The sequence below is a fragment of the Pleuronectes platessa genome, chromosome 1 (assembly GCF_947347685.1).
Source record: "Pleuronectes platessa chromosome 1, fPlePla1.1, whole genome shotgun sequence".
In the NCBI taxonomy this organism is placed as follows: Eukaryota; Metazoa; Chordata; class Actinopteri; order Pleuronectiformes; family Pleuronectidae; genus Pleuronectes; species Pleuronectes platessa.
In genome coordinates, this window is record NC_070626.1 from 15,685,629 (window position 1) to 15,696,965 (window position 11,337).

Below are 11,337 nucleotides of genomic sequence, written 5' to 3' on the forward strand. Positions count from 1 at the left end.
TATTTATTATTAACCTATATTTAATCATGATTATGGCAGCATCACAAAGTACAAGTTAATCGGGTAAAAAACAAGACAATCAGAGTTAGAATATAAAAACAGGAAATGAAGTGCAAAACAAACCAAACATCCTGCAACATCGGTCAAAATCATCGACATCCCAGCGACTCCATTTCCTGTTTTTTTTTTAAATCACTCAATATTTCAAATCCCTCAAAATATCTGTTACCCTCATATCAACACCGCAGACGGTGACTTCAGAGCAGTTAGAGAGGACGTTTATTCTGAGGATCACAGTTCATGCTTGATCTCGTATGTCAGCAGGTTAGAAAGCGATCTCACTCTGATTTTAATTTCCCAGCTGTTGCTCCAAGCCTTTCAGTCTTATCACATGATCTTGGTCCACTGCTCAGTTGTCATGCAATTGAAGATCATGTGATTTGGTTGAAAAGTTCCAGAAGAGTAAATGGTCCTTGTTGTTAGATTGTTTTGTCAACTGCTGTTTCCAAGGTCAAGAGTCCACCTTCAGGCTCAACCTTTAACTAGACATGGGCAGAATTTTCTTCCGGTGCTCAGAAAAAAAGAAAATCTATAAAACCATGTCAACTGAGGAAACGTGTGACATGATGGAAAGCCCGAGAGCTGCTACTGAAAGGATGAATGGTTTTCTTTTCTCTTATTTCAGAATGCATTTAATCTGCACTCAAATCAAACATCAGTGTATAATTGAACCGCCCAGTCCTCCTCTGCGGGCCTCTCTCTTTACTCAAATTATTTCAGGCTCAAGTTATTTGCATTGAGTGCTGTGGTGTAAAGGATTTTCTGTGGTTTTCAATGACTGAACATGTGATATTTAGTTTTACTGCAGGTCTGAGAATTAAACCCGTGTTAGATAATTAAAACTAAGCTACAACAATTAAAAGCCGAGCAATCACAGGGACAATTGCTTCCAGATTAGGAACGAGCTCTCTCGTTAAATACAGATCTGTTTTTGGCACATGCTGTGATTGAGAGCTCTGACAAATGTGACAGCATAATCACCGAGCATCGGTTAATGGAAGCATGATACAAAGAAAGATAATGGATCTCTGCTTTGAAATGTGGACCATTTACAAGTAACCACCCCTAGAAACAAGCCTGACAAAGCCACATGGTCCTGATTAAGAAAGTATGGGCGGATCAACAAACAGATAAGTTGGAGCTTAAAGTGGCTGTGGTTTCTCTGGTCCTCACCATCATTTACACAGCACAGGGATATGATTTATGAATTGACACGTGAAGTGGTGTCCTCGTGTTTCAGCCTCAACAATAAAGGTTCATAATGCAGCACAGCACATCTCTGGTTTCAGGCTGTTCAGTCCTACATTGTGCTCTTTATGTCGCACATAACTCCAGAGTCTGTCCCATGTGGCTGCTCACAGGGAGACTACAACACATATTACCACAGCACATATTTTTCTCTGCTCGGATGCCTTTATAATTGCTTTTCTGAGAAGAGCATGTCCTAAATATCAAACTTTTATGGCGCAAAGACGGGGCTCACTTACAATCATAGTGAAGAACAAAAGCTCTAGACTCCATATGGTGGACCAGAATGAAATGGATTCCTGCATCAGGCAGGCTGGTTGCACATTGGAAATAGTCATAGTGAAAAATACTGAAACTGCATTTGGTCTCATGTTCAGCATCGGATTTTTAATAAGACAATTATTATTAATTTATAAAAATTATTTCATACACAGAGGTACTGACATTGAGAATTATGCGGAAACAAAGAGAAATCGTTAGAATATCAAAAAGCAATATTCAAAACATGCTGCATGAACTTCTCCTTGATTAGGCTTGTACAGACTTGGCCCCGGGCGCCGCTAGCAGACCACTCCTCAGTGACCTCAGAGGTCTCGCTGGGTTGTATTGCAATAACATGTCTGTTATGTATTTGTGGCCAGCTCCATCAAGAGATTTAAAAATAAGCATGCAACTTAAAAAATTAGATTTAAGAACAGGGGTGATGTGGGCAGTCATTTTGTTTTTTGTCTGAACTCTTGTGGCTACAGTTTGAATCAGTTATAAGTGCTGGATGGTCTTTTTAGGAAGTCCCATTAAACGTTCTGTGCAGTGGTGATTGGAATGAAACATGGATCAATGAACTGGATCAATGAACTCTTAAGTGCATGATCTTCAGATGCTCTTCAGTGGGGTGAGGTAGAGGGTTTCAGTCCAGTAGGTGGTCACAGCAGAAGCCTCATTACACCAGCGACTGCTCCTCAGTGTTTAGAACTGTGACCACGTTCAGTCCTGGAATTATCATCTGTCCTGAGTGATCTGATCACAAGTCACAGGAGACGCATTCAGAACACCTTTTACTGCCAGTTGCGAACAGGAGAAACAAAATGCTAAATGCAACCCTGCAGTTTTCCTGTCTTCTATCACATCTCTCTCCTTTATATCCCTGTCCCTCACCCCTCCCTGATTTTTTAAAAATCTTTTTCTCCCCCCCTGTTAGGAACACAAGGAGAGCAGCAGAAGTGTGGATGGACCAGTATAAAAACTTCTACTACGCTGCTGTCCCATCAGCGAGAAACGTCCCCTACGGAAAGTAAGTACCCTTCAGTGTAAAACTTAACAGGTCAGGCAGACACATGTTTAAATTAGTTTGCCGATTAGCCTTATGTCAGCTGTAAAAAAAAAAAAGTCAGTAGCCGCCTTTATGGAAGTGACACTAGGCAGTTAGTGTGGCTGAATGGACTGCAAGAGGTCGCTGCCTGATTTACATTGATCAAAAGACTGCCGTATTATTTGATGTGCTGAGGGGATTAGTGTGAAATTACTGCAGCACAGGGCAAAGTGAAAGGACATGAGGGACACGAGCGGCTCCTCTAAAAAGAAGCAAGGATCGGATGGCAAAGCTCCATGAGAATGGAGGATTGAGTGAATTACATTGCAGTGTTTTCGAGTTTTTTGTCTTTTGTCCTCCTTGGATGTGTTTTCTGGTCCTTATTTCCAAAGTAATCTGCGTAAAATCTCACTGCTTCTTTGTGTCCCTTCACACATCCAGAAGAGTTTTCACAACAACAAGCACTCTCACATTCAGACAGCGTAGTGAGACGGAGATACAAAAAATATGCTGAGATGTATGACCTTGTGGGAACACTATTGTCATATCCCTGCGGTGCCGCCCAAATCTGTTATTTTCCCTGCAAAACAGCCGCCTCAGATGTACCCTGGGCCTCCTCCTGCTGCCCTCACAGAATCACTGAGCAGGGCTATAATTCAGTCAAACTTCAGAGACGCACTGGAAACCACAAGTGATCAACCCTCTCATTCCCTCTCTTTCTCTTCCTCTCGCTCAGCATCCAGAGTCGTTTGGAGATGAAGAAGAGATTAGGCTGCCAGCCATTTAAATGGTACCTGGATAATGTCTACCCTGAACTGAGGTAAGAAAATGAAAGCATTTAATGTCATATGGACGGGTGCATGGAATTATATACATACATATCATTATATATTGAGACATAAATTACACAGAGGAACACCCATTGTACTTTCCTACTTGTGATCGACAAACGTGGCTCTTTTCGTTCTCGGTCACCACACACCCACCATTTCCTGCTACTCACAATAAAGCCTTAATATATTTATAGAGCTGATACAAGCATGATAGAGTGGGAAAAGAAAACAATCAAACAACCCTGTGTGTGTTTGTGTGTGTGTTCAGGGTCCCAGATCACCAGGACATAGCGTTTGGAGCCTTGCAGCAGGGAGGAAACTGTCTGGACACCCTGGGTCATTTTGCTGACGGGGTGGTGGGCGTCTATGAGTGCCACAACGCTGGTGGGAACCAGGTAGCGTTACAACGACAACACACACAGGTCAGCTTGTCTAGTCCTTGCTCTAGAGACACCTGGGTGGCAGGAGGTGGCACTTGTGGTGAGACTACAGGGGGTACGTCCGATGATTTGGCTATCTTCGGCCGAATGTTACAGAGTTTGAATTGGAAGTCAGGTGGAACTGAGAACAAAGTTAACCCCACTTTAAGATCACCTTATCCTAAAGTGAATAGAAAGTCAGTAATACATGAAAGCTGTCTCTTAGTTAAGCTGCAAACTACGTAATACAGTTCAACACTCACAGAATTTCTATGAGAAATCATTTACAATGTAGAGGGTGTCCAGTGTGCATCTGTGTGTGTGCGCAATGTTCATGCATACTTGTGTTTGTGTGGTGTGAGGTTTTCCTTTTCCTGAAATAGGACGACAGGTGTAGACAGAGAAACACGGACATCGACCTCACATATCACATGTTCACTGTCACCTTTCAGTTTCTGCCACAGAAGCAGTTTTGTAGTATCAACAACAAACCTGTGCTGTTTCCACTCCAGTTGTTTTACGTTAACTGCAGCTCAGATGAATGGAGACGCCCTGTTTCATTGAAATCATGTAAATAACAATACGGTTTCTTTGGACAACCTGTTTCTTAATCACAGCATTATCTGTTACTGCTATTGTTTGTTAATCAGAGCAGCACAGATGTATTCCTTTAATTTGTTCATGTTAAGAGTGGGGTCTTATGTTTTACTTCATTACTTCATCAATCTGATGAAGACGTCCTTTATGCCAAGTTGGACCTCGATTTGCATCTACTCCAGAGCCGTATTATACTATGAAATAAAACAACAGATCTGGACAGATCGTACTTGGATTATTTGAGAATGCCTGGATCAGAACATCCCTACCAGTGTGCAGGCAGAGACGTGAATGCATTGAAACTAATATTTTCCTGTGTCTATTTTGTGAAGGAGTGGGCCCTGACCAAGGACAAATCAGTTAAACACATGGACTTGTGTCTCACTGTGGTGGACAGAACCGCCGGTTCCCTCATCAAACTACAAGGCTGTCGAGAGAATGACAGCAGACAGGTACAGACGCTGAGCAGTTTCTCTTTCCTGCAAGACAAAATAAGAACTGAAGGACATTTGTGACCTGTGTGTGTGGGTGTGTGTGGGTGTTCGTGTGTTGTGCTGTGTGTGTGTGTTATTGCTTTTTTTTCTCACCAGAAATGGGAGCAGATTGAGTCCAATTCCAAGCTTCGTCATGTGGGCAGTAACCTCTGTCTGGACAGCCGCAGCGCCAGGATGGGTGGACTCACCTTGGAGGTCTGCAGCCCAAGCCTCAACCAGCAATGGAAGTTCACCCTCAATTTACAATCATAGGGGGCGCTACAGTCCCCAGGCAGAGTTGGATCTTGAATAGAGAACCCAACAGACTCTGAGACACGGGTTAGAAGATGGACTTGAAGGAGAAAGACTGGCTCAATGGATAAAAATGGATTTTTGCTCCTCAGAGGTGCAGCCTGTCATGCACCCCTCTCCCCCAACTCTCCCCCACCAAAAAAAAAAAAACGAACATGAGCCACACACCCTGGGGGGAGGGGCTTGCAGACCATTACCGGAGTAAACGGGAATCTGTCTGTGCTTCATGATGAGGATAAAAGCGATGAAGAGGCTTCCCACCCAAACTACATACCTCAGTGTTTTTCCATTGATGGTTCCAGAAGCAAATGTTGAGTGAATTCCTTTTTTTGTTTTGTTCTTTTACATTATTCAATTCATGGGAAATAGGAATCTTTGACATTTTTACTTTGTAATTGTTTTATTTCATTATTATTAATATTTTTTAATGCCTTGCTCTTAATTCTTGACGGGGAGCTTTTTTTCTTTTGGAAGAATGGGATGATGTTGTTGTAGTTGTTGCTCCATCCGGTGCTCTCTCATTGGTTTTCCACACTGAACTCGAGCCCAGAGCGGCAGATGGAGGCTTCAGGTTGTCGTTTTTTGGTGAAGGTTTGGATGAAGGGAGGAAACGGACTCGATTCTTTGAGCTTTTCTTCTTGTTTACTTTCATTGATTCACAGGATCAACAGAGAAAAAAGAGACGAGGTGGAGAGATTACGATGTGTACTTTCTTGTCTCCTGTGCCGTTTCTTTCCTACAGGTTGTTCCTTGAGGCGGGGGAAGCGGTTCAGGGCAGAGCTTCTGTACTTTGGACCAGGCCTGACACTGGAACAACCGTTCCTGAAACCAAGAAGTGTCTTGAAGCTCACCTTGAAGATGTTCTGTTTATGTTCAGGCTGTAGCACTGGCTGTTGCTTCACTACTACACCGGTTATGTCTCTATAGGAAAAACACAGAAAATAAGTCTCCCGTCTCTTTTTATTTACTTTAAAAAGAATGGAACCAAATTTCAAATGGATGTTTTATGTTTCAGGTGAAACCGAGGAGCGATTAAAATTATTTTTAATTAAATACTCTCGCTGCTCTCTAACTGCTTCCTGTTGGGCAGTTCAGTTTATACAACTTTTTCCTGCAAACATAATTGTCTCTGCATGTGTCTATATGTCCATTGTAGGAAGGTTACTGTCTAAAATCCAGGTCCAAACTGGATTAAATGTTGCAGCTTCTTCTCTAGAGCTAACAAGGTGTTTGTTGCAAAGAGATAATGACACAGACACCTAATATTTTACAAATTCATTCACAATGACACGATTGAGGCGAGTGTTCATCCACATTCTACATGACCCTGCAGGCACAGGCATAGGAAAATCACCAGTGTCCAACGTGTGGCAAACTTCTCAGAGGACTCATACTGTCGACCTGTAACACGTTTTTTTTAACTTTTATTTATTTAAAGGAGACCTAAGGAGATCCCTTGCTTATTCCAGCCTGTGAATAGAGGTCATGCTCAAACAAAAGCATTTCCAAAGCCCCTGACTGAGTTCCAACGGTATGAAGTGTGCATGCACTCGTCTTCTTGAAAGCTCAGAAAGCTGCATGCATCACCATCAAGTTCCCACAGTTGCACTCAGTCACTAGTGATTTGCATCAACATGTTTTTCCCTTCACTGTGGCTGTTAGATGAGCCATCTGTTCAGAAGTCTAATACTGCAATAAACAAGGTTTCACTATGTGACGTACTCTGTTTCTGCACGAGGCGGCCAGGTTTTTCTGATTGCACGAGCGGAACTGTCGACCTTGCGCTGACACGACAGCTTCTTAGTTTCTTGTTACCTGATTTTGGTACAGATTCAATTTACAGAACGTGTATCTGTTTGCAAGTCCATTATCTGATAGCCTGTTTTGCATCTTTTGCATAACTGCTGTCCCCTGTGCTCCATCATCTCTTCTGTCTCTGTCACTGATGAGTCATGATCTTGGATTTTGGGGTAAATTGCTTTTGATTAAGTTCAGAGTGACTCATCACTTGGCATCTTTAATGCAGCTACATACAAAAAACTCCACAAATATCCCTGAACAGATGATACTGTATGACAGACTTCATTCCTGGTTTACTCTAGAAAGAAGCTGCGACAGAAATTGTTTATTAATGTGAACAAATCTGTTTCTCATTATTTCTCTTCCACGCACATTCACCTCCTTTCACCTTTGATTTTGTTTATTTAATTTTTGTAGATAGATTTTCCAAACCTGACAAAGACAGCTGGTTGTGTTTGCTCTGTTGTCTGATCCTTTTCTTATTTTCTGCCAAGTTGTTTCCTTGGTTCTGATGATTGCCTTGTGTTAACGCCTGAGTGGCGAGGAGGAGGTCAGCTGACATGTTTGAAAAGCCTATCCTGTGACTTGATAGGTCGCTTCATGAGGACCCAGGGTATGAGGCCAGATTCTAGATGGGGGGAGGATACTTTTGTGTTGCCATGGGGATGAGACTCAAAGACCCAAATCCGGTTTAGGCTGGTTTAATGCTTATCAAAAGGTAGATATGCTGTCAACTTTTATGGTACTTTTTATTTTTTTCCATTCTGTTGGGAAATTGTAAAATAACATAAAAATAAATCAGTCGTGTCTTAATTTACTACAATACAGTAGAAAAGTTATACATTTTCATAAAATGTGCAACGAGAGTCAAATCAGAGGCTTTGCAGAACATGACACTTTAGGCTGGTTGCAATACAAATGTGTAAAGATGGATCTCGCATATTACATGAAACGCATACACTCCTTCAAAGTGGCTGGAGCTTAATTTTAAATTTGAAAACCACCAAATATTTATTTTGTTTATTATATGGTTCCATTTTTTTTTACACATCAGCTGATTCTGAATTTGAGCCTGTTTGGTTGAAGCTATTATTACTGTTTGGGGAAGATCTGAAATCTGGGTTGTTCTAGGAGAAATCGGGTTCAAGTAGAATAATTTTAAATATTTAGTTTTCCTTTAATTTGTATTTATATGTGTAAGGATCACGTCTAAAAGTGTTACTGGGCTGGATGTACAAACGTCAAAGCATTTTTATTTGCTATCATTGTGACCTCCAGCTCTGGGATTGTAACAAAACCTCCACTGCAATTGGTTGTGATGCTGACGTTTTACTGACCTATAGCGCCCTCTATTGCCACCCTTGTGGTTAATGATTAGAGAACCAGGGGCGAAGGGGTGTGGAGGTAGTTAAGTTCTGTTGTAAAATGTACATCCAGACAGTTTTTTTTACTTATTCACATTTTCTTTGTCTTTCTTTACATTATGATATAACCTGTTGATTCAGCAGCCTTGCTAACCTGGATTTTCAGTGGCAATGAACCTGATTACACAGAATCAGAACAGGCACGATGACCAAACTGCACACGCCCGAGTGATCATGGCAGTACGGTCTGCAAACAGTGTTTCACATGTGTTGTTTAATGCCTTTTCTTTTCAAAACAAGTCTTACTCTTGTGAAGTTGAACAATTTACCTTTTTTTTTTTTTTTTATATCATTTTATATGTTAATACATTCTTAGAAGAAAATGACTGTAAAGGTCAAGCACCTCTTTTTGATTGGATGATTAAATGTTTACATCTTTAGCACAATGTGCCAAAGTTCCTTCCAGGAAGAATGAAAAAAGAGGGAAATGCCTTTGGGAAATGCAGAAATGGTCGTGTTGGGTGCACATTGTCCCACAGATTGTTGTTGTTGCGTTAGAGTTCAGAGGGCAGGATGTGAGCTGCTGTGCTGATCTGGTGTCAGATTTAATCATGGTGCAGGGTTATCAATGTCTGTAAAACATCTGTTAAGGAATTAGTCGTTTTTTGTGTGTGTGTGATGGAAACAACTAAGAGCTTCATTCAAAGGGAAGAAGGATATTGGGATATGTCAATCTGGCAGTCAGACATTTTTTATTCGCATTAAAAGAAGAGTAGAGTGACTGAACACCAGGGAAACAATCAACGGTTTATTCTATGAAATGTTTGTGTCAGCCTGAAAGACGTCTTCCTCCTCTCAGCCCACCTCAAACAGAAGGGAAGCCCGCTCTGATAGGTGACGAGCCCTGCACGGACATCCAGATCAGGACTGCTAAATCTCTGTCCATCTCTGTTTCTGTAATGGTGTGGATGAGTCGGGGCAAAAGGAAGGCTTAATATGCACATACGACAACAAAGTGTAAAATTCTCATCGACCAGTAATGACTTAACAAAAACACGACATGGTAAATATCAGTATAAGTAGGGAGGGAAATGAACGGCTAACCTAGCTAGGTAATCAGGTTAGCCGTACTGTTTTTTCTATGAGGAATGTGGCTTCATTCAATAATTGAATGACAATGGTGTTAAAATAACGAGGTGGGTGATGTGGCACGAGGGGGTTACACATGTAAAAGTGTATATTTTTGTAGATACCTACATCCGTGTATGTACAGTATGTACATATATACACAGTGTACTCAGCCGCGGTTCCTAGTTTTGTTGTCAGACTGTACAGCGCTTCTAACTGTTCCCTGTTTTATAGATACTGCAGAAAATTCAACTTTGATTGAGGAGAAATGATTAACTTAAATAAATGCATTTATATATATAAACTAAATGGTGTCTGGTGTTTTCATTGGCTTCAGTTTTGTGATGGTGGAAACTCCACATCAACCACAAACATGCCCATGATGCTGTTTCTCTTAGTACACATCTCTGAATGTGGACTGCTTTGTATAAATGATAGTAATAACAATCGTCTTAAAACAAGTTGACAGACATATATGTATAAAGAAAAACGACAAAAACATGTTTGACAGAAATTTAATTATAAACACTCAATATAATGATAACTAGAGTTAGGTCAAATCAAGGAATGTTTTATGATAAAAGTATGGTTTAAGTTTGGATTCAAAGGAAGCTACTGACTCAGCCTGACGTATTTCCTCAGGCAGGGTGCTCCAGATCCTTGGAGCTCTTATTTCAAAAGCTCTTTAAAACCCTGTTGTATCCCACTGCTGCTGCTTTGTAGTTCTTCAATGTTAATGAGCCGGCAGCGTTTTAGGTGATGAGATCATCTCTGAAAAGCCTCTGGTCTTCTCATCCAAGGATGGGCAAAGTTAAACATGAATTTTACATTTATCCTCAGCCATTACTATTTAATGAAGTGAAATCTAAGTACCAGCATCAAAATGCTGGTACTTAGATTTCCATCTAAAAATGTGCCATGGGGCAACTTTTTGTCCTGACCTAGATTGCATAGATCGGCCTTAATATAAGCTCAAAATTTTATAACAACAGATGGATAATATTTCTCCTGGGTTACTAGGACAAAGGCAATATGGTTAATGCATTAGGCTACAAGTTACTCATTTATAATGTATAAACAGTATCTGTCTCAATAAAGTGCCCCTTATCGTTCTGAGAAATTAACAATTTTATTGAAGCAAGTTGTATTTTGTACATCTGTACAGAACCACCACGATTCTATATAGAACATCATGGTTGGTTAAATTCAAAATGTATAAACCCAATGACCTGGAAAGCCCTCAGAGCACCTTGACACATGCATCACAATAATTGGGATTTATTTTATGCAAACCAATTGATTATACATTTTATTTGAGTACCAAATCACAATTATTTCATTGTTTGAGTATTTGAAGCAGGAATTTCACTCCGATTCCCAGGGTAGCTCTCGCTGTGCTCCAGGGCCGGAGCAAATGAGATTACAAATTTGCGCCCCCCAACATACACACACAAACTGTCATGCATCCCCAAGAACTTTTGGACTGTATACATATCCACACACAGGCAGACAAAATTGTAAGCTATGAAAAACAATACAAATATATAATAAAAAATATAAAAAGAGTCTGAAATCAGCTGTACTGATAGCACATCATGTCATGTCGACAAAAATAAACATAAATGATGTCCACAATCGGGCTGATTCTTACCTCTATATTGTTCTCTCTTCTCCTCCTCTACTTTGCAGTGCTTTCTTAATTGTGCACCTGATAATTGAATCTTTTTTTGATTCATCTTTGACTCTAACCACAGTCTATCAACCGCAGCGTGTACGTCAGGGACACACCTGAGG

The 11,337-nt window shown here is 40.7% G+C and overlaps 1 protein-coding gene across 2 annotated transcripts in view; it reads left to right on the forward strand.

The window, feature by feature from the left end:
- galnt2 (UDP-N-acetyl-alpha-D-galactosamine:polypeptide N-acetylgalactosaminyltransferase 2) overlaps nt 1-7,874 on the forward strand; it is a 47,961-nt gene extending 40,087 nt beyond the window's left edge. The window contains exons 12-16 of one of the 2 annotated variants that reach the window (XM_053444502.1): nt 2,507-2,599; nt 3,354-3,437; nt 3,719-3,872; nt 4,799-4,918; nt 5,057-7,874. In XM_053444502.1, the coding sequence (XP_053300477.1) occupies nt 2,507-2,599; nt 3,354-3,437; nt 3,719-3,872; nt 4,799-4,918; nt 5,057-5,212 (607 nt within the window). In that variant the 3' untranslated portion in view covers nt 5,213-7,874. The remainder of the gene's footprint in view (nt 1-2,506; nt 2,600-3,353; nt 3,438-3,718; nt 3,873-4,798; nt 4,919-5,056) is intronic. The other variant, XM_053444509.1, reaches the window with a different exon arrangement.
- Nucleotides 7,875-11,337: the final 3,463 nt, after the last annotated feature.